The sequence below is a fragment of the Dryobates pubescens genome, chromosome 25, assembly GCF_014839835.1.
Source record: "Dryobates pubescens isolate bDryPub1 chromosome 25, bDryPub1.pri, whole genome shotgun sequence".
NCBI classification, from domain to species: domain Eukaryota; kingdom Metazoa; phylum Chordata; class Aves; order Piciformes; family Picidae; genus Dryobates; species Dryobates pubescens.
The window spans coordinates 7,357,103-7,384,444 of record NC_071636.1 but is presented as its reverse complement, the minus strand read 5'-3'; the positions used below and the strand labels follow the sequence as shown (position 1 = coordinate 7,384,444).

Genomic DNA, 27,342 nt, shown 5'->3' with positions numbered 1-27,342 from the left:
AATCAATTGGGAACTTAAGAAACAAAACTACTTCGTGTCTGTGAATAAAAATGGGCAGGAAAGGAGGTTATGTGCTGTTTCTAATATGTTTGGCATAAGGATCAGAAACAAATATTTTGATTTGCTGTTTAATGAAACACTAGGCTTTCAGTGCAAAAAATACCATGAAAAAGAATTGCAGAGTAAAAAGAGAATCCAGCAATATTACTTTTATTTAGTCTCATTTTGATTTAGTTCCGGGTTCTATCCAAATATGACAACAGAAAATGAGCAAAACCTCTCACCTGCTAAGCTGCATCCTTCATCCCTTGCAGTATTAAAACAGGTAAGTTAAAAATCTGTGTAAATATATATAAACTATATTGTTGCTTAAATAAATTGTGAAAAAAAAATAGATGTATTCTAGAAATTCATCAGTACAATTCACTAGCAGAGAGAGTACAGCATCAGTCTACTGACAATCAGCTTTTCTTTGGAAAATTAATTGCAAGCTAAAAATATAACATTAAAATGACTGAAATTGTGCTTTTCTCTTTGCTCGTTTATGCCCTGGCTGATTAATTAAGTCACCTTGACTTACAGTAGTTCATCTTTATGTCCTGTGGCAAATAAAGCAGTATAAATAGTTTCATAATAAATAACAATCAATAATTTAAGACATTCATCCTTCAAATATTAACTTAAGGCAGGTTATGTAGTTAGAATATGTAGAACATCAAAGACATTATCAGTGTTGTCCCTGGCATCATCAAACAGATGGAAGGTCACATTTAGCCAAGCCTTCACTATCTTCAAGTTATTTTTCTGTTGGCCTATTACATTGCTGCTGAAGAGTAGATTTTTGTTGTGTTTTGCATAAATTGTTCATATTTCTGTAAAACCTGCCATATGTACATCATCTTCTGAGCCATTTTCATCCCCTGGCCATGATCCACCTGCAGAAGGTCCGTGCCCTTGCAGGTGTAAAACGCGGCTCCTTCGCTCAGTGCCACATTCAGCTGGTTGATGTTTGCAGTGACAGAGGAGGTTAAATCCTCACCACAGATGACTTCTATGTCGCTTTTCAGGTTTTCCAAAATGTTGTGAAAAACATGGAAAGTGCAGCAATCTGCATCAAAAGCTGGACACTCAGGTATTTTCTTCACCATGTCTTTGACTTGGCAGTCAGCAGTCAGCCATTTCAGAGTTCTGGAGGTCACAGGGCTGCATGCATTCTGTAGGGGAGGAAATTAAGAGAGAAGTTAATTGTTTGGGTTGTGTCTTTCCTGGTAGTCCTTTCATGATTGAATATCTAGGCACAGGCACACCTACCTTTTAGTCTGTGTGTGCTGGAAGCTTTTGGTTATTATTCAATAGCTGCATTAACACCTACACTCCCTGTATTGAGTGGGTCCTGCACACTCTGGGGCTATGATTTTGCAGCACTTTCTATTTTAATACCCTGCTTGGATTTCTTAGCAGCTTTTCTGAGTCTTTTTGAAATTTGTCATATGGGCAAAATTTACTCATGCAAGAGATTTGCTTTGACCTTAGCATATTTTCAGCTGTTTCAGCAGAGATGGTTTTGATGTCAAGAATGATATCAGGGGAAAAGTTTACATTGATTTTTATAAGCATATCCTTGGGAACATGTTCCCAGGAATTGGAATTTGTCTGAAGCACTGACATTTTGATTCAGTGCATATTTTGCCATCTCCAAGGAAGAGAGGATGAGCAGGATTTTTGGCAGAAGTGCTCCTGACTGCTCTAGTACTAGGATCAGATTAAAGAGCAAGGCAATTATTTCTGTGTTTCCAGCCATCTGGCATCTCCAAAAAGATGCCTGCTTCAAGCCCAGCATGACTCAGGAGACCAAGAAGGAACAATGCATTTAGTCTGGAAGATCACAGATACCATTTATCTGAGACAAAGTTGCTCAAGCCTTCCCCAGTTGTCCCAGGCATTGGTCCCTAACATAATGCAATGAAAATGCTTTCCTTCTTGTATGGAATACAGAGAAGAGACTATTTTAGGTTCTATCACAAATGTTTCTAGTGCTCTGTAATAATCCAAGAGATTTCCTCACAGACACAGCAAATGCAAAATCATATACTTACATAGTTTTTAAACAAAATAGTTGCCTCCATTTCTAGCATTGATGCTAATGGCTCTAGTCTGGTAACAAAATGCTTCTGCATCTGTTGTGAAGTAGTTTTGCTTTCTTCTGTTGGTGCCAAGGAGCCCAAAGGAACCAGTGTACAGAAGAGAAAGAGTGCAAACCTGTTGATCTCTGCATTGAAATGAAGAGAAGAAAGGGGGGGAAGAAGAATATGATGATTAGTCAACCAGTGCAACCCTGCAATCTGCAACAAGGTGAAGTCACACCCACCTGCTTGGTGCTTCATGGTGGGCTTGAAGAGCAGCTCTCTTGGCCAAAAGCTGTCTGGATGTTGGTGCTGAAGCTGCTTGTTGCCTGCAGTGCTGTAGGTGTGGACAGCCAGGCTACATTTAAGTGCCGCGGAGTTTTACGTCAGCGGCTCCCCCATGGCTTTTTGGTGGTTTTTAGGTGATAATTTGGGGTTTTTTCTTTCAAAAAAAGATTACATCAAAAGTTGGTTCCAATGCACCTTCACCGATTGTGATCTCAAGGCAGTTTCAGGCTGACACAGATGGTGTCCTGCATTATCTGTTTAACTACTTGTTCAGGATGCTTGGCTCAGCCATCCTGTCGAAATCCTTGGGCTCTCCAAAGTGTAGGATTTAGAACATAAACTCTGTTGGTTGGTTCTGGTGTTTGAGGGTTTTTTTCAAAAACATAGTGGGAGCACAGAGCTCACATCATTGGTGCCCAAAACCCAGCAATCTCCTGCAGGGTTTGTGTGAGAGCGGGCTAATGCTGGCAGTGAACAAGTTACAAGGGGCTTGTGTGCAAGGCAGGATAGGCCTCCAGGTCAACATGTAAATCCTTTTGCTGGATGTCTGTCCTTCCTTCATGCAGAGGATTTCCTGTATCCCACTTTGCCACCCCCGTCACCCTTCTCTCTGACTCTCCTAAGCCTATCTTCTGTTTCCAGTAACTAAATGCAGAAAGTCTCACACATGCCAAAACAGAAAGATGATTCCTAGGATTTACAAGAATGAGGCTGTGAACAGAGGACCTGCAGAACTACTGACAATTTAGGACAGAAAGGAGAGCAGAGGAAACCCCTCAGAACATACCCTTGTGAAACTACAAAGTGACACAGACACACTTGGACTTGCTACCTCTGTTAAAAGATACACCTGAAAGGTAGTCATAGGTTCAAAGATGAATGTGTGTCAAGTCACCAGAAAGCTTTCAAGGAACTATGAAAACAGTTCTGTTTTCCATGTGAAATAGTCTGCCTGCAAGTAAAAGGCTTGATGTGTGCATGAATTCCTCTGAACCACCTGGGACTGATACAAGGATTGTTCTCTAGTTTGAACTGATGCCCAAGGCTTGAAATGGGAATGGGTATTTCCCCTGGGCCATGTTGGAAAAAATGTCTTCCCCCTACAAAAGGGTTGTTGAGCTCTGAAGCAGGCTGCACAGGGCAGTGGTGGAATCCCCATCCTTGGAGGTATTCAGAAAACATGTAGATGTGCTGAGGGCCGTGGGTTAATGGTGACCTAGCAGTGCTGGGCTAACAGTTAGACTTGATGATCTTAAAGGCCTTCACCAACCTAAATGATTCTATAATTCTGTGTTGCACTGAGCTCCCACCAAGCTGTAACTTCAGACCTCAGTTGCTTACTTGAAGCCACAAAAATGAAGATTCATGAAGTGAACATTCTGCCACCTGCTAGGAGGAAACCCTGGACAGCCAAGCAGAGGGATGCAGCCATCCCACAAGGATGTATTTCTTCACATCCCCATTCCCAATTGCTAACTAATGCAAAGAAAGAGAATGAGTTATCACAGCCTGTGGTGTTGGGCAGCAGACAGTGTAGCAGAGTGCTGGAAAAGAAGCAGGAAAGGACAGTTATGGCAGACACTTTTTATTTGAACTTTTATTATTATTTAGGGGTAAAAGGGATAAAAAGAGGTATGTTTCTTTGTGCAGGGTGTTCTTCTGGAACATCCCTACGAAGACAATGGTAGGTCAGATGGCTTCTCTCAGGTAAAGGGGTGACCTTGGAGGAGTGCTTAGTTGGAGGTACCAAAAAGAAGAGGCATGTATCTGGGTGATGCCCCACAACTGTGTTCTAAGATGTTTGGAAGGTGCCTGAGCTTGCACATACAGGAAACCATTGGGCATGGGGTACTTCAGTGTCCTTCCAGCTACCCCAGAGGGGTATGACCAGGGAGGAGAGACAAGGAATCACAGCTGGCTTTCCTCTAAGAGCAGGGAACATCTTTGTGCAGCACTGATGGCAAAGTGGCCCAATTATTTGTGATACAAATAAGAGAAGTGGCATTCTTACAGCTCAGCTTTTCCACAAAGCTCTTTCAAAGAAGAAGATCTGACATAATTTTCTACCAAGCTGAGGATAGCATTTGCCTGGTTCTTCCACTCCATGGTACACCACTATCTGTCAGCATGTACATGCTCTGCACATCCTTTCCTGTCTGCACACAGCTGTGATAAGCTGCTGAGCTGATAAAGGAGCAGATGAGCATCTGTCCTGTGAAACCCAACCTGAGTGGAAGTTCATCTTTCCACCACATACCCAGTAAATGCCACAGAGCATTTCAGGTTCAAGTGGTGGAATTTTAGTGACATAGGCAGCTCTGTGGGTTTCCTAGAATGGAATTTGCACCCATTGCCTCAACACCTACCACTGGAAGAAGCAAATAAACCTTAGGGTGCAGAGACCTGAATCTGACCTGAACCTTTTGTTCCTGGGGCTCATCTCTTTTCTGCAAGTGTAAGAGAGACTATTTTTAGCTGTGAACTTTGTTTTCTGATTGCATTGCACTGCTGTGGCAGCAGCACCCTCCACACAAGTGAAGCACATTTATGCTGCTTCCCCGAAACCTGAGTGAGCTCAGGATGTAGATAAGTAAAATGGCAAATACCATGCCACAGGTCCTTGGCCAGGGGACAAGGCTGACACTGTACCCTACAAATGCTGCATGAGGCTACCTGCTCTTTCCCTGGTGGAGAGCAACCCCTACAACCCAGGAGCTGATCCAGAAAACCAGAGGTTTATTCCCAGCCTGGGGAGCTCAGTGCTATTCCAGACTTGCTCTGCAGCCCCGCTTGCAGAGCTTGATCCCTGGTCCCCATGGTATCCGCGTCCCTGCCGTCTCCTAGCAACAGAGACCCGTTCCCTGAGCCAGGGAATTCCCTGCTTGTCTGAGGCGGATGGCAGCACCCAGCAATTGCAGTGTCTCAGCTGTTTTTTGGGAGCACCTGCAGCACCTGGCTCTGCAGGACTTCCCATGTGGCCTTGGCAGCTGGGTATGGAGCCAGGGGGGCACAGCATGGGACGTGGTGGGGTCTGTGGTCTACAGGACTGACACTGCCTCTCCCTCTGCAGAACAAGTCCCGCTTTGATGCACACACCAGCCCCCGGAGAAGCCAGCCAGGGCAGGAGGAGGCCATGATGCTGGATGAAGAGAGCTCTGAGGTGCTGATAGAGCTGCTGCGTGACCCACACAGCCCTTGGGCTCTGCCTCCAGACTGCAGCTCCCAGGACCAGTACCTGCGGGAAACAGCTGTGCTGGCACCTGAGCTTGTCCGTGGCTCCAACATCTTCCAGCTCTTCAGAACCCTGCGGATCGTTGGCAAGGGAGTAAGTGCAGCTGCTGCTGCTTATAAAGCTACTCATCTCCAGGCCAGGAAACTGTGTCTTCCTGTTGTGAGGGAAAATCATCCTGGGAAAAGGACACTTTCCCCATCCCAGGGTCTTCCCAGATGTCACTACTGCAGCTGCTGTAGAGCTACTGACCCTCCCACCCAGCTTGTTGCACTAATCCATATTACATCTATGCCACACAGATCAACACTACATGTCACTTCAGCCACAAATTTGCTCAGGGGCACATTGGCCAAATCTCTCTCTTTACAGGTGGAGGAGGTTGACAAGGGTCTGTTGCAGTTACAGAAGCTGGAGCAGCTCATCCTCAGTGCCAACCAGATCAACAGCATATCCTCAGCCAACCTGCCTCGAACACTGAAGGTGAGCGAGCAATGCCTTGCGATGGCAGGATGTGGAAGGAGCTTGTGTCTGGGAATGCACTGTGAGCCAAGCAGCTCCAAGGACTCCTGGAACAGCTCATTGCAAAGGGTGTTTGTTGTTCCCTCTGTCATGGGCAGGTCCTGGAGCTCTGCTGCAATGGTGTGGGTAATCTGCAGGACCTGTGCACTCAGCCTCCTCCAGAGCTTCAGCACTTAGGGCTGGGATACAACAAGCTGCGTGGCCCTTCACAGGACAAATACCTCACTGTGGACTTCTGGTAATGCTACAGGGTTAAAGTGGGCTCCTGAAAGAGAGGTGGGCAGATGTGAACAGATGACCTCAAGCCATTAAAGTAGCCCATGTTAAGAAATTACAGCCTTTCAGCAGAGTTGTTTCTTTGCTGTTTGTCCAACACCCATGCAGACCATTCTGTCTGTGCTGTTTTGTCTCACATTCAGAGGTTGTCTTTTTCTGTGACCAAGATGTAGAATGAGGAAATCAACTGAGAACCTGCCTTGACATCCTATGCACTGCAGTTCCCATGTCTCTGGGCAGGTTCCTTTCTTCATACCCTTCCCAAAGCCCCTGCTGGAAGGATCTAAAGCGTAAATCACATTATCAAGTGATGCGGTGGGATAGTTAATGGATGGTAAAAGAACATATTTTTGAGTTGTGGGACAGACTGGCAAGGGACCATATGGCTCAGGAATTTGGAATTGGCCTCTTGAGGTTGTACCACTAGATTCCCCAGTTTGACCCAGTTTGTGCCAGAGGAACAGAATTTTTGTGGGTTTTTTGGGGGGGTTGATTTGTTTGTTTGGGCTTTTTTTGAGCCAGGGCAGTAACTCTATCTTCAGATGGGTACTGTTTGTTTAACCTTCTCTGGGTTCTCTTCTTAGGCCAAATCTTGTCTCCCTTGACCTGAGCTTCAACGGCTTCACAGATCTGCTGGAACTTGTCTCCCAGCTGTCCAGTCTGCAGAAGCTGCGTATCCTGGTGCTCCAAGGGAACCCACTGGCTCTTGTTCCCACTTACAGAGGCTTCCTCGTGGACAGCCTGCCCAAGCTCTGCGTCCTTGATGACATTCACATAGAACCAGATGAGAGGCATCGGTTCCAAGGTTTGGCAAAGCAGCCAGGTAAGCCTTTGCTTTTGACTGGCCATACTGACCCTGTGATTCAGGAGGTGGTTTCATGGTGGTTGAGCTAGGAGCCCTCAGGGAAAACTCTGGATCCAGTACTGAATTCCTTCTTGTCTTACCTCAAATGGGCATCTTTATCTGTTCCTTTTTACCCCACTAGTAGAAGCAGGGAGACAGGAGACAGGTAGAGACCCTGCAGCAGGGTAATTGCAAACAAGGTTGTTTTTTCCTTAGCCAGGTCTAGAGATTGCAAGAAGTCCCAATGCTGGCATTGCCTTGGTATCATGGTCTGCCTCTGTCTCTGCTTCCCCAACACTGTCTGGTTTCAGACCATGTGTTTCCTTCTCAAGCTACTGAAAGAGGAACATACCCTCTGGGGAAGATGTTCACACGAGTGCTGCACTGTCAGAAACCTCTTCCAACACAGTGCCAGCTCTGCAGCATGGCACATTCCTGACTAGGACTAGAGCAGGGAGCTGGGGGCATGCAAGGGTAGGAAGCCACTGATGAATGAGTTTAGGCACTAGATGTGATCTTTGAAGTCTAAAATGTTAACCAGGGAAGCAAAGCAACTAAGCCAGGTGCTTTCATGGCTTTGGAGTGACCCCATGTGGCAGTGGCTTGTCACAGCGATAGCACAGGGTGGCAGGGAGGGATGCCAGGTGGGACATGGCTTCCTGGAGGTTTGTGCTTGCTATGTGCCACCTTCTCTCTGGAAAGAGCATGCTACAGCTTCACAAAAGGGGTATCTTACTTTTAGAGCTGATCAGAAGTGAAGCACAGCTGGTTGTGAGCATTGGGGAAATCAAGGGAGTCCCTGATCTGAGCACTCATCAACTGCTGGAGGTTGACTCTGAGGCTCCAGTGATCACCTACAGCTACTGCGTGAGCTATGAATTTTTGGAGGGAGAGGAGACTGGGCACAGCAGCAGCACTGAGGTTTGTGCTTAATTCAGATCTTGAAACCAACAGGCAATGTCACGCTATAGTAAGGTGGACTTTACCTCCAGGCTGTAAAGTGAGACCTGGTGTGGGCAGCAGAAGTACTGGAGACAGGATTCACACATGGCCACATCTGGAAGGACAAGTTACTGCTGGCTACATTCTGTGTACCTCTTGGGGAGTCCACTGCTGATCTACATGTGGGAGTGCATTGACAGCTCCCCTCCCACTAACTGCACAGACCCCTTTCTTTGGAACCGATGTCCCCTGTTCCCATAAAGAGGATGGACTGGGGAATGGGATTTTGGAGGCAGCCCTGCCCCCTGATCCTGATGCAAACACCACCAGACATGCCCTGCCAAGAGATCCCTCTCTATTCCAGGAAACAAAAATCCATCAGCATCCTGTGGTGATCACCCTGGATATGGAGAGCTCTGCTCAGGACACCAGAAAAACAATAAGCCAGCAGCAGCCTACAGCCAAAGAGGAGCCCAAGGTCCCCTCTGGTAATGAGGAATTATAAATCCCTGCCCCATTGCTCAGGGATCTTCCTGACGTGGTGGCATCAGGACATCCCTCACAGCACCTGCTGTTACTGAGACTGATGGATAATGAATTGTCACTAGGGGTCCTTCTACCTTCAGAAAGGAGAGGTCTCTCCTCACAGCTTTGTTGTTTCTGTACAGCTAAGGTGTTTGTCACCCCCGGAAAGCCCTGGGCAGACACCATTGACTGCAGCTACAGGAAGGAGCACACCGTCAAAGACTTAGTGGGGCTGAAGTCCTTCCTGGAGGCTGGAACGATTATCTCAGTTGTGGAGGAGAAGGTGAGAGTGTGGCAGAGCTGAATGAAAGAAGAAAGAGTACTGGGAGTCCCAGCAGTGATATTGCATTCACTCTGAGAAGCAGCTTGGGATGACCATGACCCCAGAGCAGGGTCCTCAGGTGTCCCAGCCCCTGCAACACCACATCCTCTCTCCATGCAGGTGCTCTCATGGCCTGTCAGCGCTGATCCAGAAGAAAATACAGTCACGAAGGGGAAGGCAGGACAGGGGCTGCAGAAGGGCAGTGCCAAGGTGGAGTGCTGGGAGAGAACTATATCTGAATAACATCTGAATTACAAAAGTAATGACAGGGGGAAAAAGGGCCCTTCTCCTGGATCTGTCAGCTCTGTCAGAGAATTTGCTCTCCAGACCTCTCACCAGAATTCCCCTTGCTATAGGAATAAGGCAGCAGTGGTTTTACACACATCTTGGTCTGGCTACAGTGGTGGGTAAAGGGCTGGGTCAGGGTTGCTTGCTGTCTGATAAAAGATTCCCAACCCTCTGCTGAAGCCTGTCCCTGTGCTGCTGTCCTGCAGGGTCCTGTGCCCAGGGACAAGCAGAAAAAGAAGAAGGAGAAGCCATGTGAACTCCACAGCGACCCTCCCATTCAGAAGACCCTGGGCACTGGGAGGGTGACCCTGGAGGCCCTGCTGTCCACTGAGGATGTGGTGGCAACTGTGTGTGACTTTGGGATCCTGATCACTGAACAGCCAGTGCAGCCACCAAGTCTAGAAGAGAAGGTAAGGAGCATGTGCTGGGGGCAGGGTGGTGACACAAGGCTGCCTGGTTCAGCATATCCCAGTCTGCTCTGCCCTTTCCATCCCTCCCATCCATCCTTCAGTTCTCCTCTTCATAAAGTAGGGCTGCACTAGCCCTGCCTAAGCACCATCCATTGCTGCTGGTATTATTTCATGTTGATAATAGCACTAAGTTGATAGTAGGTGCTGCTTTCTATAGGCTTAGGGAAATAGATGAGTTGTTTTTCCACAACCATTCATGCTTCCTCTGATGCTCACTCTCTCAGCATGGCACACACAAGCTGTACAGACACTTTCTATTTCCTGGACTTTCTTCTCCAAGCAGCCCTTCTGCTCCACTCCTGCTTCCCCTCCCCACTTCCCTCTGACCCTTAAATCCCAGTGACAGAACCCAGACAGCAATGGCTGCCACAGGGCTGGATGTGGGCAGTGAGTTTCGGCACAGTCTAACTATGGAAACGTCTCTCTCTGCAGGATGAGAAAAAAGGCAAAAGCAAGAGCAAAAAAACAAAAGCAGAGAGAGAAATTCAGACCAGCCGGAAAACCACAGCGTCTGCTGAAGGTGAGGGAGACTGGAGCTGGCTGGGCAGAGGGTGATGTGTATGAGAGCAAACAGCAGCAGTGCCCAACCTGAAGGCAGCCACAGGTCCTCAGCTCTGCCCATCCCCGCAGGGTTCTTACTCACATCCTGAGCACAGAGCACTGAATGCACCCATTGACTGAGGGGCTGGATGGTTTGACACATGCCTGACACCTTGTTAGATTGGTGTCTGAACAAGCACTGAGGGTGGGCTGCCAGCTCTCCTGGGAGTGACACACACCTACCAGCTCTGTTCCAGTGTAGAAGGGCAAAACAGTTTTTTGGGTGTGAGATGTGCTGCCCACTGTGTTGGCTGCCAGTTGTAGCTGGTGGCATGGCTGGCTGCAGGGAGCGCTGTCTGGGATGCACAATAAGGTCCTCATCCATTTCCAACTCGCATCTCAAGGTACATTGCAGAAGGAATTACAGTTTTTTCTGGTTTAGAGATGAGATGCACAAAGAGCCCTAAGTGCCCCAGCCAGCCCATGGCAAGTCTGAGAACAGACCCTGGTCTGCTGTCACCCATGAAGTGACCACCCCAAATGCTGGTGGATGTCTCAGAGTCCCCAGTGCAGAGCTCACCAGCTGCTCAGCCAGCAGCATTGCTTAAGCTGCTGAAGAGAAACCTCATCCTGCTTCTTGCAGGTTATTTTTCCAGCAACTTTGTTTTGACTACAAAAATAGCAGTGCCAGCACATTAGAGGGGTAATGCAAGAGCAGAAGGAAGTGGGGGAGGGAAAGGGGTGGTAGAGCCATGCTGAAAAGCTGCTTATGGGTCAAGGAGAATATGGAATGGGCCAGGACTCCGCAGCACCACTTGGAGCTACCAAAGGACCTTTAAGTCCCCACTCTGACATTAGATTTAGCTGCTGATTTATGAGAGCAATTAATCCCCTCCCCAAGAGTTTCAGGGTGATTTTCTGTGCCACATCACCATGGTGAGGAGGATTGCAGAGCCCTGCAGCCCTAGGCTGTCCAAGCTTGAGGAAGCCTGTTGGACTTCCCAGCTACCTGAAAAGATAAAAAGCATTTGTGGTACCTGCTCAGACTGCTGCTGAAGTGGGGAGCTGCAGTCAAACAATTCAAGTTTAGCAGTGGTGTGTTTTACTTCCTTTTCACCCCTGTGCCTGTGGTCAGTATACGTGCAGGAGGTCTTTCTTCAGCCTGAGCCAGAAGGAACCTTTTCTGCAGGGGGTTGTGTGGCTGGAGATGGTGGTGTGTGCACAGAAAGCTGCTGCTGCTACAGGAAACCCAGAGTGATACTTAATTTGGTGTTCTCTTTTGTCCCTGCAAGTGGAGGCTGGCTGGGCTGCACAGTGGCTGCAATAGGCTGGCTACTCAGAGCTTATCTCAGAGAGATGGTGCCTAAAAATCAGCTGCCCCCCACAGCTTGCTACACCCCATGTCAACAGTGTCCTGTGGGCATGACTCATGACTCACAAGGACATATTAATGGCAGCTGGGGTAGCAGGCATAGCCAGGAGGGCAGGTGGGGGCTGCTCAAGCAGTGTCTACAAGCCTTGATTGCTCCATAAGTCACCAAACTGCTCCAGAGTTGTTTGGCCATTGCTCATCTCTTGGGTACCAGGTACCACTGTGGAGCTGTAGCAGTGGCCATGCTTCAAGGTATGGGGATGGCTCTTGGCCCTTGCTGCTGCTGTGGTCCAGTGAGGCTGCATAGGGACTGGCACTCTCACAGCCAGGGACTGAGGCCGATTTGCATCCCTCAGTCAGGAAATGCACACAAATAATAAGTCCTCTTAGAGGAGCTGGGATCTTTTCCAGGCACTCAGCAAGCTTTGTCTCAAGCCAACAATTTGCCCAGACATTGAAGGATGTCTTCAGAAGTAGTGTCACGTAGCTCATTTGATTTCCCTGGATCCTGGAAATTATTTATTTCTGCATCTTTCTTTTTTTCCCTCAGAATTATAGAGGAGTTTAACAACAAAAAGCAAAGTTGCACCCACATAATTGCCTGCTCAAGGATGCTTTTTGGGCTTCTTACTCGAAATCATATTTAAACAGACTTTCCTTCAAGGCCTGGAAGTCAGTGCTAACGCAATGGGCATTCCCCCTGCCCACTGCTGCTCTTAGAGTGATTCATTTTGGCAAGACAGTGACAGATTTGCTTCTTTCCACAGGAAAAAGAAAAACCAAAGACGCTGCTGAACTGGAGGAGGATCGAAGTCTCCAGCCAGTGCCGCTGACAGTTCAGTTCCAGATGCAACTTCTTCGGTGGCCCATGGCAGTTGGTTCCCAGAGCCAAGAGAGCGTGGGGGAGCCTCAGTAATGTATCCATAGTGGAAGAGTGAGTGGAAAATAAAGCCTGTGAGGAAGCTGCCTGGGTCCTGGTTTAGATGAACTGCTGGAGCTGTGAGATGCCCCTGGGATCCTGGCATCAGCTACTGCTGAGCTTCTGCAGGAGCTGCAGTGCACAGGGGCTGGTGTGTGGTGTGCAGGTTGGGAGGTGCAGATGTGGGGTACGTGGTGTGCAGGGTGAAATGTGCAGGTAGGATGTGTAATGGATCTTGTGCAGGTGGGGTGTGCAGGGCGAAGTTTGGGGGATGCGGTGCTGCGGCTGCAGTACACAAAGCACAGGGTACGATGTGCAGGGTCGGGTGTGCTCTGTGCAGGGCACAGTGCCCGGTGTGCAGTGTCCGGTGCCGGCGCGCAGTGCCTGGGGCATGCCGCCCCGGGTGCGCCGCGCTCTGTGCAAGCCACTCCTCCCGCGGGCGGGGCGGAACGGGGCCGGGTTCCTTGGCGGCGCCGAGCGGGACCGGCGGCAGCTCCAGGTGAGTCTCAGCAGCTCTGCAGACCGGAGCTGGGGGGTTGTACCAGGTGGCACCGTGGAGCGCCGGGCTCCGAGCCCCGGCGGGCTCTCCCCGGGTTTGGGGCTCTGCGGTGCGGCTCCCCGCGGGCTCCTGAGCCCTTCCGTTAGGCGAGAGGCGGACACAGCGTTCCCGTCCCCGCCGGTGGCACCTGGGCTTGATGAGAGCCAAGAAACAACCGGGAGGGGAAACTCCGAAAGCCGTTCCCGCGGCCGCCCGGGCTGGGCCGTGTGTTCCGTGCTTGCGAGCGCGGGAGTGCTGCGAGCAGAATGCAAGGTCGGTGTCTGCGAGCCCGTTCCTAACCGGGCTGTGCTCCTCTGACCCTGCAGGGCCCGGGCTGAGCGCCGGAGGCTGTCATGCATCCCCGAGGGAAAAACCTGGCGCTTTCCGCCGTTTCCATCACGTTGCTGGCTTGCGTGTTCTACATGAGGAAAGAGGCAAAGCTGGCGGCGTCCTCAGCAGACCCAAAAGTGGATGATGTGAACCACAAACCGAAGTCTTTGGCTCTGGACAATGCTGAACCCAGCAAGTGTTTGCCAGACCTGACCCTTGCTAACTTTTCTCTTGCCCTTCCGGAAGTTCACCGTGTCTTCTTAACCTACAAGCACTGCCGCAACTTCTCAGTCCTGCTGAAGCCCACCAGGTGCAGCAAAGAGACGTTCCTCCTGCTGGCCATCAAGTCGTCTCCTATCAACATAGACCGGCGGGTGGCGATCAGGAACACGTGGGGGAAGGAGGTCTCGGTTGGTGGCAGGCGTACCAGGCTGGTCTTCCTTCTGGGGCACTCAGAGGCCAAAACCCATGCACAGCCCCTGCACCAGCTGCTGACTTACGAGAGCCAGGAGTTTGATGACATCTTGCAGTGGGATTTTGTTGACAACTTCTTCAATTTGACCCTCAAGGAGCTGCATTTCCTGCGTTGGTTCATGGAGGACTGCCTGCATGCCAGGTTTGTGCTGAAGGGCGATGACGATGTCTTTGTCAACACTTACAACATCATTGAATTCCTCCAAGAACTGGACCCTGACCAGGATCTCTTTGTTGGGGATGTGATTACCAATGCCCGGCCCATCAGGAACACCAAGGTCAAATACTTTATTCCAGAGTCCATGTACAGAGCCTCCTTCTATCCCCTCTATGCAGGTGGAGGGGGCTATGTGATGTCCAGAGAGACAGTGCGTCGTCTCCAGGGCACTGCGGAGGGCACAGAGCTCTTCCCAATAGATGATGTCTTTGTGGGAATGTGTCTGGCAAAGATGGCAGTGACTCCAAAGAACCATGCTGGCTTTAAGACTTTTGGGATCCAGAGGCCTTTCAATCCTTTAGATCCATGCTTGTACAAAGAGCTGATGGTTGTGCACAAACTAAACCCAACTGAGATGTGGATCATGTGGACGCTAGTCCAGGATGACAGCCTCAGGTGTGCGGTGTCAGTAACATACAACTACAGAGGGGGGTGGAAAAGACCCTACTGATGAGCATAGCAGGATGGTAACTGGTGACAGATGCACAGGGAATTTAAACTAAAAATCAGGTTGTGGTAGGAATGTATCCTCTACTAACAGACTGTACTTGAGCTGTAGGGGTTTATTTTGCAGCAAGTCTTACTCTGTCAGTGGGTTACTGAAGTAGTTGAATTGTCACCAGGTAGGGGCAGGCTGGTAGCTTTGTGAGACATGGTACAAGGGACTCAAGTCAGTTCCTCCTAGCTAGGCTGGGAGCCAGAGGAAGTCACAGCTACCACAGGGACATGAGTGAGGGGCCACCTACTATGGAGGCTCTGCAACAGAGGCTGGTGTCTGACCACTGGCCAAATTCAGTCTAGGAAAGTTCACAACTGTTCAGTGTCTTGAAATTACTTGAAGGGATGGAAGAAAGGCTAGTGTGTGCTGCTGGGTCTACTGCACCACAGCTCCACTGTTCTAGGCCAGCAATCCCATGGGTTCTACCAGACAGCACGAGAAAGGGGTGGGGGGGAAAGCCTCAAGGATATGTTGCCTTAATGATCCAAGGGACTGGGCTCTGACTCAAGCCCTCTGGATTTTACAGTTTATTACAGTTTTGCACTGGAAACTTTTGCACACTTTCTGATGGGGTTTGAGAGCAGCAATAGGTCTTGAATAATCATGGAAGTAGTTACAGTGGCTGTAACTTTTCGTGTTGTGTGGGAGGTGTTTGAGGTGGTGTTGCTACTGTTGTAATGTTGGGTATAAATAAAATAGTTTTGAAGTGTGTTTTCATGGGAGTATTCTTGGATCTCCTGAAAGCTAAGAGCACTAAAAGCCAGAGAAGGCTGAGATCTGGTGCTGGGCATTTGCATTAAGGAGCTCTTGATAGTAGAGGAGAAGGTTATGTGGCAGTGGAAACTCACTACTTCCTTTGCTGTGAGCAGCTGCTGTTCTCTGGCTCTGTCCAGCCAAGACATAAAGAAGCAATTAATCCATGAATGTGCTGGATTCACTCATTTGAGGAAAGATCAAATATAAAACAAAACTTTGGTGATACTTTTATGAAGCTTATCAACATTAGGGTGCCTTCCTGCTAGACCAGAAGCTGCTGTGCTGTGAGCAGGAAGCAGCCTGTGTTAGGAAAAGGCAGTGGTAGAGAGGAAGTGTGTGATTAGAGAAATCAGAGTGATTTGTGTTGTGCTGTTACTGCTGGCTCTAGTGCCAGCTGCCCAGTGTTCACTGCCTATTAGATGTGAGCTGGAGCTTTCAGAGGTACCCAGGAAGTGCCTCTTTCAGGAGGTCCTTGATTGTACTCCAGACAGAGGCCAAGGACATACTATGACCAGAGGTGTGACAGCTCAGGGCAGGCTGGCTGCCGTGTCTTCCACTGGGACAGGCAGTGCTGTTATCAGGTTGAGGGACTCCTGTCAGTCCTGCTGGTCCTTGTTAGATCATGCTCCTTGCTGCTTTGGCTTTCTAAAGCACCTGGTGTAATTTTATCTGTGCCCTGTGGTGTGATCCAGACTCTTGTGGTGGGAGTTTCCACTCTCATGAGTTCTTTCCGTGCTAGATATGAGTAGGTGTTTGTCTGAAAAAAACTGCTCTTGGGTGAGCCTGCATGCATCCAGCCTCAGCATGGTCCTGTGCAAGCTACACTGCCTTCTGTACTGCAGCCCCAACAGGACATAAAGAATTGTATCAGCAGTACCTGAGAAATGTCTGCATGTAGTTTTGGGTGTGTTGGCTTTGTAAATGTGGCAGAGTATCAACAGCAGAAGATAGTTTCTGGACACTGTTCTTGGGGTATTGCTGCTTGTTCCATGGTACCAAGTGAATTGCAGTGGTAGTGTTTTTCTGACCCACTAGATAATTCCAAACTCAGTAACACAAAGTAGAAAATGATGTCATGTCTGCTGTGGGCTTTAGGTGTATGGGCAAACTCCCAACAGGCAACACTCCCTTCTCGCCTCATTTCGGAGGCTGTATGGAGCCCTGCATGTGCCTCACTCCCATTTGGACTTGACTGAACTGACTATTTGGTTCTTGTCTGAGGGCTGCATGTGTGCGAACACAGTGAGCAGGATGTACAGTGAAACAAGAAGTAGGGCAACAAGGGGGCTGGTAGTGGGCTCTGAAAGGGGAAGAATTAGTTGCTTTGCAGTCTCCTGTAACAGTCATCGTCTGTCTTAAGCCACATTTTTGCCACACAAACATCTGAATAGAGTTACTGTGGGATCCTGAAAGGAACACAACCTGTACAGGCATTTGGGTCAGTGGCTTGGCAGAACCTTACAGTGCAGCATGTAACAAATTGGAGCAGCTGTGGTTGGAGGCTGACCTGAAGTTGACTCTTAAGGGTGTGGCTGTGCCACTTCTGCAAACGATCCTCTTATAATAAGTGGCTTTTTCCCTAATGATCCAGCCCAAGCCTGTGTTTGGGACCTCCTGACTGCTGGCACAGCAGACACTGGCACCTTCCTGTGAACTTGATTTCCAGAGTATGTTATCCTTCTTGAATACAGCAGCACCCAGTGAAGAGCAGGAGCAAGGAAAGGTAGCCTGTTAATTCCTTTACTATTTAATCTATAAGCTGAGATTGCATCTGTTCAAAAGGCAGCAAAATGAGGCACAGATGGACTTAGGCTGCAGCTGACAACATTCCTTGTCAAGCACAACTCACTTGTGCTTGACACACACTTGTGCTTAAGAGCAACACTGACACACATGGAGTGCATCAGATGCTACTTTGTAGTGAAAACCCAGTAATTAGGCTGTGTTTTCTTTCAAAACCTGATGAATTGGAGATTATCTGGCTCAAATCAGCAGTGGCAAAGTTCTAATGGATGCTGTTCTACAAAGCAATCTCAGCTTAGATTTACATTTTCTATACAGTTAATACTGCAAGTTTCACGTTAACATAGCAAATGAATGCAGTGAAGGACAGTGGTGGTTTTGAAGCCTGCAGTGAAATGTTAGGCTTGCAAAAAGAGAGAATTGAGATGATTTTCCTGAAACCTGTGCTGGAAAGCATTCAAGGATTTTCAACTTGCCTTTGCTCACTACTTTGTAAAGAAGCACACAGCAGCTGCTACAACAAATTTGTTTATAAGCACAGTGTCTTAAGTATCAAATCTCCCTTTTCTTCCCGGGAAAGGCAGATGTGTTGGTGATTCTTAAGTGAAAGAGGTTGCTGTCCTGAACTGCAAAACTTCACTAACGGCCCAGGTAACTCAGCAGAAAATTTTCAACACTAACATCAATGTTTCCCCTGACTGATTGTAATTAAGTGTGGTGTGATGCAGCTCTCCAGACTCAGCTCTGTTGTAAACTTCAGAGTTCAATACAAGACAGCACTGAATCCCTTATCCAAATGGGCACAACCACAAGAGTTTAATAAAGGTATCTCCTAACAGATACAATTTACTTCACACGTTTAAAAGAATGACTTTTAACTACACTTCTTTGGCCAATACCTAATCAGTCTTTTAAGTTAGGGAGCTCTCACAAACATAGCAAATGAGGGGAAGGACCCTCCCAGCAGGGAGATAATTAACAAGCTATCCTTGATAGCAGCTTTCACATTTGCATAGTTCAATATTTCAATAATTGAATCCACAGGTATTACAAACATGATAAGTTGCAAACAAGATCAAGGCCATTTAGATAACTGGCATTGATTTGTAAAGCAATCCTTTTTGGGGAAAAAATGGAATCATTGACTTATTTCAGCAGTTTCCCATACTATCCTCACACTGAAACTATGGGATCTTTTAGTCAGTGACTCTCATATATTTTTGGTGACACCTAGATTCTTTTCAGTCCTCCCGAAGGTAAGGATCCTCACCTGCCTCTGTGCTCCCTAAAATACCCTGTGGCAGTGAAGATTCCTCTCCTTGACTTTTGAGGAGCTCTTCTGTTTGAGCTTCAGCTAATGTGGTCTCTGCTTTCTGGGACAGCTGTCGCACTTCTTGCACCTGGGTCTTGACTAGCTGAATGTGGCTGCGGGCTGTCACCGAGGCTTGGTCTGCACCTGAGGAGTAACAATTTAAATGCACTGGGTTAGCAGAACACTCAGCAAATCTTCAATTAAGGAAGTCCCTGTCTGTCATTATTATCTGCTTTGCTAAGTGTTTTGATGACTCTTGGGCTATATTAATACTAAGTGCATCCTTGACTGTTCATTTACATTAAACAACAATTTAACTACTTGGAGATTCTTTTCCCCCCTTGAATTCTTCCCACCCAAGAGGCTTATAGCCAGTGTCTGATGAGAGCACTCAGCTTGTGATACTGTGTTTGACAACTAAGCCCAGCCCAATCATCATGTGCCAGGAACTTTGAGTCCTTGTCCTGGCACCTACCAGCAGCAGGAATGCCTGTAAGACTGCTGAACTCTGAATCCCTTCTCCTCCTCCTCTGTTCCTACAGATTCTCTTTTTTCAGGCACTTGTAGAGTCAGCATGTTCCTGTATGCTCATTGCTTTCCCCCCTTTCTCCACTCCAAAAACTTGCCAATTTACCATAATTCAGCCCATAACTCGAATCTAAGAGCTATCAAGTCTCTACATGTTTTGTGCACCGGTGTATACAGTGAGAAAAATTAGTGCCTTTCCTGAGTCAAAGGCAAATATTCTGACTCTAACAGAAATAAATCCAGAAAGACCTGCTGGACCCCCTAGGTAGCTTTATGTCTGCAGCTCCTCAAACCACGTTTGAACACTCCATTTAAAAATGACTAAATACTTCTCTCAGACACTTCCTGGCATGGTTTAGTCTTGATCTAAGCCACATGTGAAGTTTCCAGGCCTAGTTGTCACAACACTTCTATTAAACCTGTAGCAAATGAAAGTCCTTAAGTTCTCAGCATCTCTAAAAAACAGGCACTAACTGTAAATTAGTATGGAGTTATATTCTCTGTCTCTCTATGCTGCATTCCAGCATTAAATGCTGCCTAAATGCTTGGGGAAGGAAACTGTCAGTGCTTGTGCCTACCTGACTGATACGCAGCTTCCGCGGCCATCTCTGAAAGACGTACTGCTGTCATCCAGCTGGACTCCAGCCTCAGGTACTCCTGCTGCTTTGCTGTCATCTAGGAGTAAAACAAAATATTACTTAATATAAGAGTATCTGAATGCTCTTCCAAACAGTGTCTCTGTGAAAAGGTGAGCAAGCAGGAGAACTTTCAGAGCAGTCTGAAGAGGCAGCTTGCTGATAAAAGGACAATTGCTCACATCAACTCTGGCTCCTATGACCACCTGCCAGACTGCATCCACCTCATCTGAATTCATCTTCCCAAGAAGATTTGTGTATTGCTTGTAGAGAGACACCAGTGTATAAACCGCCTGCAAAGAAGCAATTACATACCATTAGGTAACCATCTGTACACTGGTGATGTTGTCTCACTGGTGATAATTAGCAAAAGTGCTGAATGGTTCCACAAGTGCCTTGCTCTCAAGCTCACTGTGGTTTTGGAGGCACTGACAGCTGTTGCCTACAGCAGTGCTGTGGACAGCACCTGGTTATGGACTTGTAAGGAAGTAGACACTTTACTCAAATTTGCACTTATTTAGAGAACAGTGTCTCTTGTTTCAGACTACAATATGGCTCTCTCCATTCTTCTGGTCATGGCCTTAGAAATGGGCACAGGAGGTAAATGAAACACCTAAGAATACAGGGTAGTGTGTCCTGCTGATTCGGTATGCAGACATCCAACAAATGTTAGAAGTTTATTTAGCTGCAGTTCTGAGACATGGGTCATTGCAGCTTAAGTTCAAGGTCAAACCAACAATCTAACAAGGCTGAAAATAACTTCTGTATTTAGTGCTGCAGAACAGTGGGCCCCACTGTCTCCTCACAACCTGACATCTTTAACGTCCCACATCTCCTTTATTAAAGTTCATTTAAAAAGCCAAAGTCCAAACATAAAACAAAGTCCGACATGCCAAATAGTTTATTATTTCCAGTATTGACTTGCCAACAAAGTATGTAACCTCTCATTTTACCTTTGTATACTCTGTCAATGCTTCAATCAATGCGTATGTTGTTTGAGAGAGGAGTGTAGAAGTACTGTCTGTTACCAAGGAAACTGCTCTTTTAATCAAGGCATCATTACTGAGAGAAGCTGAGTTCTGCTTCTGAAAGACAAGATATTTGCATCACTTTTAACTGACCTTCATATGGATGTTATTAGTAACAAATAATGGTAAGGAAAAGCACCCTGTCAGTTACAAGGTTCAGCAGCCAAATTCTCACAGGTAAACAAAGCAGATGTTTTTGCAAGGTATTACTGAAGGCAGACACTGTCTTCCTCATTTCTTTTCCTGAACAACTGCATGCCTTGAACACCTGCAGTCCCCAAGGAAACAATTCTGAGGGTAAGTACTAATTTGCAAAATGCTAAGCAAGTGATTTTGAATATTAAACTGTTTGTAACAAGCAAGTATTGCATGAATCCTACCCCTAAAGCATTACCTCCACGACTGGGACTGCACACAGGGCCACTCCCAGCCCCACGCCCACCATTTGGTGCCATTGTCTGTTCACACCTGAGAGGCAGCGTCTCCTAAAACTGACCACAACAGGGAAACTTTGTCTGGAAATGCAAAAGACAAAACATAAAGGTAAGAAATAACCAGTGTGTGGTGAGAAGTAAGCATCTAAAAGAACACCCAGAAGCTGTTCTAGGTGACCTACTCTACCATGCTTCTGTAATGCAGCTGTGTAATAGTGAATGTTTGTTTTAAATGCCATTATATTTAAGTGCAAGAAAAGAAGACAAGCACAGTAGTGTACTAGGAGTCCTTTGTGAGAGATATATCTTATCGTGGTACCAATACACTGCTAATATTGATTTAAAAGCATGCTTAAATGTGGTAAATGGCACATGCAGGTGAGTAATGTAATAGTTTGGTGCCATCCAGGCATGTTTAGAGGCTCCTGTAGCCATTTTTATTTACATCCAGTGTCGTGTGAAGTCCGTGAGGTCGAGCAGAAAAACAGCAGCACTGTTTTATGTAAAAATAGCTGGTCACTTTTCCTTCTTTTATGCTCTTAAACTACAATCTGTGAGGGGCAAGCACTATAAAGGTGCCACAGCTCCTCCTTCTTGTGCTATCCCAGCCGTGTTGGGGCAGCTGGAGACAGGCGAGGTGAGTTACGGCTGTTTCTGTGGCCAGGCCGCCGCCCGCTTTATTGCACCGGACAAACGAAGCGGGTACAGAGTCACAAGGGGCAGTCAGCGGCAGGGAACCGCCCGCTCCAGTCCGGTTAACAGCCGCCTGAGCGTTACCGCGGCCGGGTGTGGCTCCACAGAAAAGCCCCCGCCCCGCCCTCGGGACCCGGAGCGGCGGAGCCGCCGCGCTACCTGAGAAGGGAACAGCAGCTCCGGAGCCACCGGCTGCCAGCAGCCATCTTGCGGTACGCAGGAAGTTACATCAGCGTGAGCCGGGTGGGCGGGGCCAGCTTCCCGGCCCAGTGCGGGCGCGTGGGGCGGGCGGTGGGTTGGGGGCGGTGACGGCGCGTGGCGGCGGTGAGGGCGGCTGAGGCAGGCTCAGGCGGGAAGCGTCTTCGCCTTTACATTGTGGGGTAGCTGCTCCACCCTACAGGTAATGGCACTTAGAAGCAATAATTTCGTTTGGAAAAAGCCTAAAGATCATCGAGTCCAACTGTTAACCCAGCACTGCCAGGTCGCCGCTAAACCATGTCCCTCAGCAGCACGTTTACACGGGTTTGAAAACCCTCTGGAGGTGAGAACTCCACCACTGCCCTGGCAGCCTGGGTTAGGGGTTAACAACGTGGGCAAGACGTTTTTGCCGATGTCCAGCCCCAACCTCTGGCCCAGCTTGAGGTTGTTCTTGGTCTGTGGACGAAGAGACCAATTCCCACCTTGCTGCAACCTTCTTTCAGAGAGTTGTAGAGAGCCAGAAGGTCTCTCCTCAGCCTCCTTTTCTCCATCCAGTTCCCCCAGCTGCTCCTCGTAAGACTTGTCTCAGAACTTGGTGGCCTCTGAGAAGCAGTAATGGCATTAGGAGCTCTCAGTTCAGGCCATTCTTGGCCAGTTCCTCTGTGTTCCCGTGCTCAGAAACGCCTGACAGGCCAGCCCAGCTCAGGAGAGGAATGCCCTCAGCTGTGCGTCAGTTCAGCAGCTGCAGTGTGGGCTAAGACTGCGCTAATAAACTGACACAGGTTCTGCTCCCATCCCCCGTGTTTTAATTAATCTTTGTTTTTCAAGAGAATGTGATGCTGCTTGGCTTTTAGCTAGGGATAATCCCCAGCTTCTTCAGGAAAGGCTTCCTGCAGAGTTCTACATGAAAGATCTTGATCAATTTAGTATCTTTAAAAATATATATAAAAATTGCCAATCTATTCGGCACAGTTTATTCAGCACAGTTTGGTTTTAGCAAGGCAGTGCTATATTGCAGGCACACCTTGCACCTAACTCCATGTTTTAGGCATTTGTTGGAATGTGGTGTGCACCTGGGAGTGCCAAATAATGGGTCTGTATATAACATGGTGTTGGTGCCCCCACCCCATGAAGTGTACCTCATAAAACTGTAGGAAGATGCAAACCCTGTGCTGATTTGATATGTATTTTCCCAGGACTTAAAAAAAGCCCAAACCAAGTAATTTCCATATCTCTGCCTTCACACCCTTAATGAGGCAGAGTTAGACAAGGCAGGACTTGTTTACTTGAGATGTTGGTCATGTTTGAATTGTGTTGCATCCTTCCTGTCCCTCTGCTGTGCTTGGGAAATTGCTTTGCTCTCAAGACGGGTGTGGGGTGAGAATCTCAGGAGAAAACTGCTAGGAGGCTTTTAAATATTTCTAGGAAGAGGGGACAATGTTTAAGGAGACACAAAGAACCTGCAAGAGATGCAAAGAATCTACAAAAGCGACAAAGATAGCAGAGTGCATGCACATAGATACTTTTTTAGATCTTTATTCTTTTTACATAAGAAAATAAAATTGCGATTAAGCAGCAACAGAATGAACTGCTTGCAGATTTGGGGCAGGAGGAAGGGACTGCCATCCTGTGAGCTGAGCAGATGCGCTGCACCCTGGATCCTGATGTCTCTGGCCAGCCTGTGGTTGCAGGTGGAGAAGAGCAGCTCTCACTTAAGCACCAGGAAGTATGTTGTCCAGCCAGCGAGCAGCAATGCTCCAACCAGCACAGTGTAACTGAACAGCACAAAGGCCAGCAGCTCCTTCAACACCTTGAGGAAGTGGATGACAAAGGAATCTGGCATGGTTCTTCTCCCTGGACTGCAGCAGGTAAGGTCTCTGGGGCTGTTTGCTGCTCTGTCCTTTACAGTCTGGGATGAGTTTTTCTGAGCAAGGAAAAGTGCAACACTGACCAAGGTGGCTTTGCTGTGGGGAGAAAAGGTTGTGTTCAAGAGAGTTAATGGCCGCTCATCCTTCTAAGGATGTCGTTGGTGTCAGGCTGGACTTTTTCATTCAGAGTCCTGTACAGGGTTGCTGAGCTACACAGTGTTGAAAAGGAGTTCAGGATCTGATCAGAGTCTTCAGATGAGGATTAGTAATTAAGCAAATTAAAATATAAACATACAGGCAGCAGATAATTCTGAGGCCATTACGGAGTCCAGCTGGCCCCTGGTGTCTTTCCCCTTGTGTCAGTGGCTGTGCATCCAGGAAGCTCCACATTTGGAGCGGTCACTGATGGTGCATTACCAGCAGTATGTTCTGATCAAAGTGGTCAATTCCTCCAAGGAAGCCACTGTTAATATTTAATGATATAATTGCATCTAATGGAGATACTGGCACAAACTGAGCCTGTTGTTTAAGAATGATGAGAACTGGGGCTTAAATACAAATTTGCACAGACAAATATTTATATCTTGTTTTAAAAATAACCCTTAAGTGGGAGACATGGGGTGAGATGCTTTAGAATTAATAACTGCATTTTAAAGTCATACTTACACCTTGGTTTAGAACTGAATGCTCAATTGTTAGTTTAATATAAATATCTGAATTATTGGCAAAGTTGTTGGTCCGTATAGACTTAAAGCTGTGAAACCCCCTTAAAAAAATATCCCTCCAATGTACATGGTTTTTACAATTCTGATCATAATTGTGTCTGTATGTCACACTCTTCATGAAGCACAGACAAGAAATTTAAAACCAGACATAGAATAAAGCTAACCTAAAAGGATTAGTTCTCTCCCGAACAGTCTACAGCCAGACAAAAAGTAAACTGAATTCCTGTCCTGGCACTTGGAATATTTTTTAAGAGCTTTTGTGATAAAGAGTTCACTTTTTGGTTTCATTAAGGAACTCAGTAATTTCATTCTGAGCTTAGGCACAAGTATGCATTACAGGACCTATTACACTTTAAAACCAGCTGTGGTTTCCCAGTTGTTCAAAGCTCTGAAGTTTCCTGTCTATAGGCTTTCTGTCATTTCTGCTTATCTATAAAGATGTTGGTAAAGAAATAAACTGCTTACCCAGGAAGCTGATGGGCTCAACTTCATCAAGTTTCTGTTCCTTTCTAGTTTTGTTCTGTAGCTGCCTCTTGAATTTCTGGCTTCTAAGCAGTTTCTGCTGTAGTTTGATTCCCTTCTGCTCTGCTGGGTTGGGAGGCAGGAGTGACGAGGTTGTGTTCGCAGCCCACACGAGGACTAATGCACTAGGTGTGGTCAGCACCAGTTATGATATGACATAGTGCCATGCAGTGCAGCGCTACAGAGCAGCCAACCAGCTGCCCTGCCCGGAGTGCTTCTGTCAACAGTATTGTGTGGGTTTAAGCGCCATGGCTTAATGTTACCAGCTCAAAACTTGCTTTTTCTTAAATGTGAGTTGGTTTTTTTTCCCCTAAGAAGATGGTTTATCACCTTGCACTATTTATGCTGCAGTTTTCTGGAAGACTCTCGTGCCTCCTGCTGCAGTCACCATGAGCTGCTGTGGGCCAGTCAGGGAGGAAGATGCTCATGTACAGCAAGGTATCATCCCAGCTCAGCAGCACATTACAGGGTGGAATTCTGTAAGCTGAACTGTGCCCTGTTATCAAAAGGAAGTGAGTGTTGAGGACAGCCTAACCCCTGTGTTGTCACTGTCTCACTGTTCCAGAAGTCATCCTTACCTTTTAGAGAGCAAGGGCTGCCGCTCTTTTGCAGCGTGGTGAGGAGGAAGGAGTCAAGCTGTGTGGGGTTTTTAGCAAAACTGATTTCTGATGATGTTATATGAAAAGTGAAAGTCTTTGGTCTTTGAGGTGGAGGTTGGGTAATGTTGGTGGGTTTTTTGGTGTTTTTGGTTTTTTTTTTTTGCTTGTAAACCAGACAAATGCAGGCAGCAGAGAAGGAAGAGTATGTACTGCAAATCAAATCTCTTACCTACAAAGAGATTATGATGTAGAAAATGGCCCCTTAATTTAATTAGGCTCTCTTGTTATCAAATTATTACCCGCATGGTCAGCAAGGCCATAAGACAGCAGCAGAACATAATCAAGCTGCTCAGGAAGCCTGTTAAGTAGTAATTGCTCCTCTAGAGAATCAATCAGTGTCAAGATGGCTACATTTTTATTTTTGCTGTTGAATAGTTTCAGGAAGCAATTTTTTGTCTAGTTTGAGTCTCCACCTGGCTGGAGCTGGGTGGCAGGGCAGGCTACAGTTGGCAAAAAAATAGAGAGCTGTGTTGTTGGGGTATGAAGAGTCTGGCAGGTGGTTACAGTGTATTTTGGAAATAAGCTGTGCCTCTAGTGGTACTGACACAGATATCTGCTGGTCCAGGTGACAAACTAAGCAAGCTGCTGAGATGGTACTCTTCATGGTTTCCTTTAGTCACTTGTGGTGTAGCTTTTACAGATCATGAGCTTAGTTCACAAACCAGTCTGATCAGGGCTACATGGCTGTTAAATCTTGGAACTAATCACAAGGAAATTAAAACCAAAACGTATCTGAAAATTGTGATAATACAAAGACCCTTAAGGCCAAGCCAAGGACATGCTAAAAAATGGTGTTGCATCACATTGTGTCTTGTCTTTCTCTGCACAGTAGCATCAGAGTTTTGGAGCAAAAATTAGAATTTTCTTTTTAAATATTGTGACATTGTCTACTTTACAGTGGAACTGTGGAAACAGTGCAGAGCAAGGCCACCCAAGGCAACCCACACATGCTCTTTGCACCATTGTCAAAGTCACAGCATGTTTTCTGTAAAAAATTTCAAATCTCTTTCTATAAATGCCAATAATCAAATAAACATTTTTGATATAATATATTAAGTAGCAGAAGAGGATCTGATTAGTGCATAAGCTTAAAGTAACATCATCCAGATGTCATAGTCTCAGCTGAAGCAATTCAGTTATCCTGAGCAGGGGGGGTAGAAGGATGCAGCTACCACAGTGCAGGAGGCTATGGTGTTTATTTATGTGTTCCAGAGAGAGAAAGAGCAAACACTTTTAAAAAAAGATGAAATACATTTTTATTTTATTCTAATAAGCAAACTGGAGCTAGCCATAGAGTGGGGCTCTGCAAAGGGGATGATTGGGCAGCAGTCAAATCTTACAGAGCACGACAGACTGAAACCTAGAGTCAGAAGCAACAGCTAATAAAAATGAAGGGTGTTTTGGGACACACTGTACAGGATAACCAAGAGCAGAAATGTTTGCTAAGAGTGATTTGAGGTGTAAGAGTGTTTTTATTTTGTTTTTAAGGGTGAAACCATCCCCCAGTGGTTGCTGTTGAAGCA

The 27,342-nt window shown here is 47.0% G+C and overlaps 4 protein-coding genes across 4 annotated transcripts; 3 read left to right on the top strand and 1 right to left on the bottom strand.

Moving 5' to 3' along the window:
* Window positions 1–4,873: 4,873 nt before the first annotated feature.
* On the top strand, window positions 4,874–6,404 carry LOC128898545 (leucine-rich repeat-containing protein 43-like). The gene is given in 5 exon segments (XM_054173287.1): window positions 4,874–5,444; window positions 5,446–5,775; window positions 5,778–5,813; window positions 5,815–6,123; window positions 6,261–6,404. Coding segments are annotated over 5 exon segments (957 nt in total). The 5' UTR covers window positions 4,874–5,306.
* Window positions 6,405–6,748: 344 nt separating this feature from the next.
* On the top strand, window positions 6,749–12,657 carry LOC104308477 (leucine-rich repeat-containing protein 43). Its single transcript, XM_054173286.1, has 9 exons — window positions 6,749–6,753; window positions 7,023–7,261; window positions 8,025–8,203; window positions 8,589–8,712; window positions 8,893–9,032; window positions 9,192–9,281; window positions 9,566–9,769; window positions 10,262–10,380; window positions 12,462–12,657. The coding sequence occupies exons 1-9, from the start codon at window positions 6,749–6,751 to the stop codon at window positions 12,655–12,657; spliced, it is 1,296 nt and encodes a 431-aa protein (XP_054029261.1).
* B3GNT4 (UDP-GlcNAc:betaGal beta-1,3-N-acetylglucosaminyltransferase 4) lies at window positions 12,563–15,158 on the top strand. Its single transcript, XM_009909683.2, has 2 exons — window positions 12,563–12,675; window positions 13,525–15,158. Exon 2 carries the CDS (start codon window positions 13,552–13,554, stop codon window positions 14,668–14,670), a length of 1,119 nt encoding a protein of 372 aa, XP_009907985.2. The 5' UTR covers window positions 12,563–12,675; window positions 13,525–13,551; the 3' UTR covers window positions 14,671–15,158.
* Window positions 15,159–17,239: 2,081 nt separating this feature from the next.
* On the bottom strand, window positions 17,240–22,082 carry DIABLO (diablo IAP-binding mitochondrial protein). Its single transcript, XM_009909684.2, has 6 exons — window positions 22,007–22,082; window positions 21,115–21,235; window positions 20,646–20,777; window positions 19,875–19,985; window positions 19,636–19,732; window positions 17,240–18,673 (listed from the first exon to the last, which is right to left on the bottom strand). The coding sequence occupies exons 1-6, from the start codon at window positions 22,051–22,053 to the stop codon at window positions 18,459–18,461; spliced, it is 723 nt and encodes a 240-aa protein (XP_009907986.2). The 5' UTR covers window positions 22,054–22,082; the 3' UTR covers window positions 17,240–18,458.
* Window positions 22,083–27,342: the final 5,260 nt, after the last annotated feature.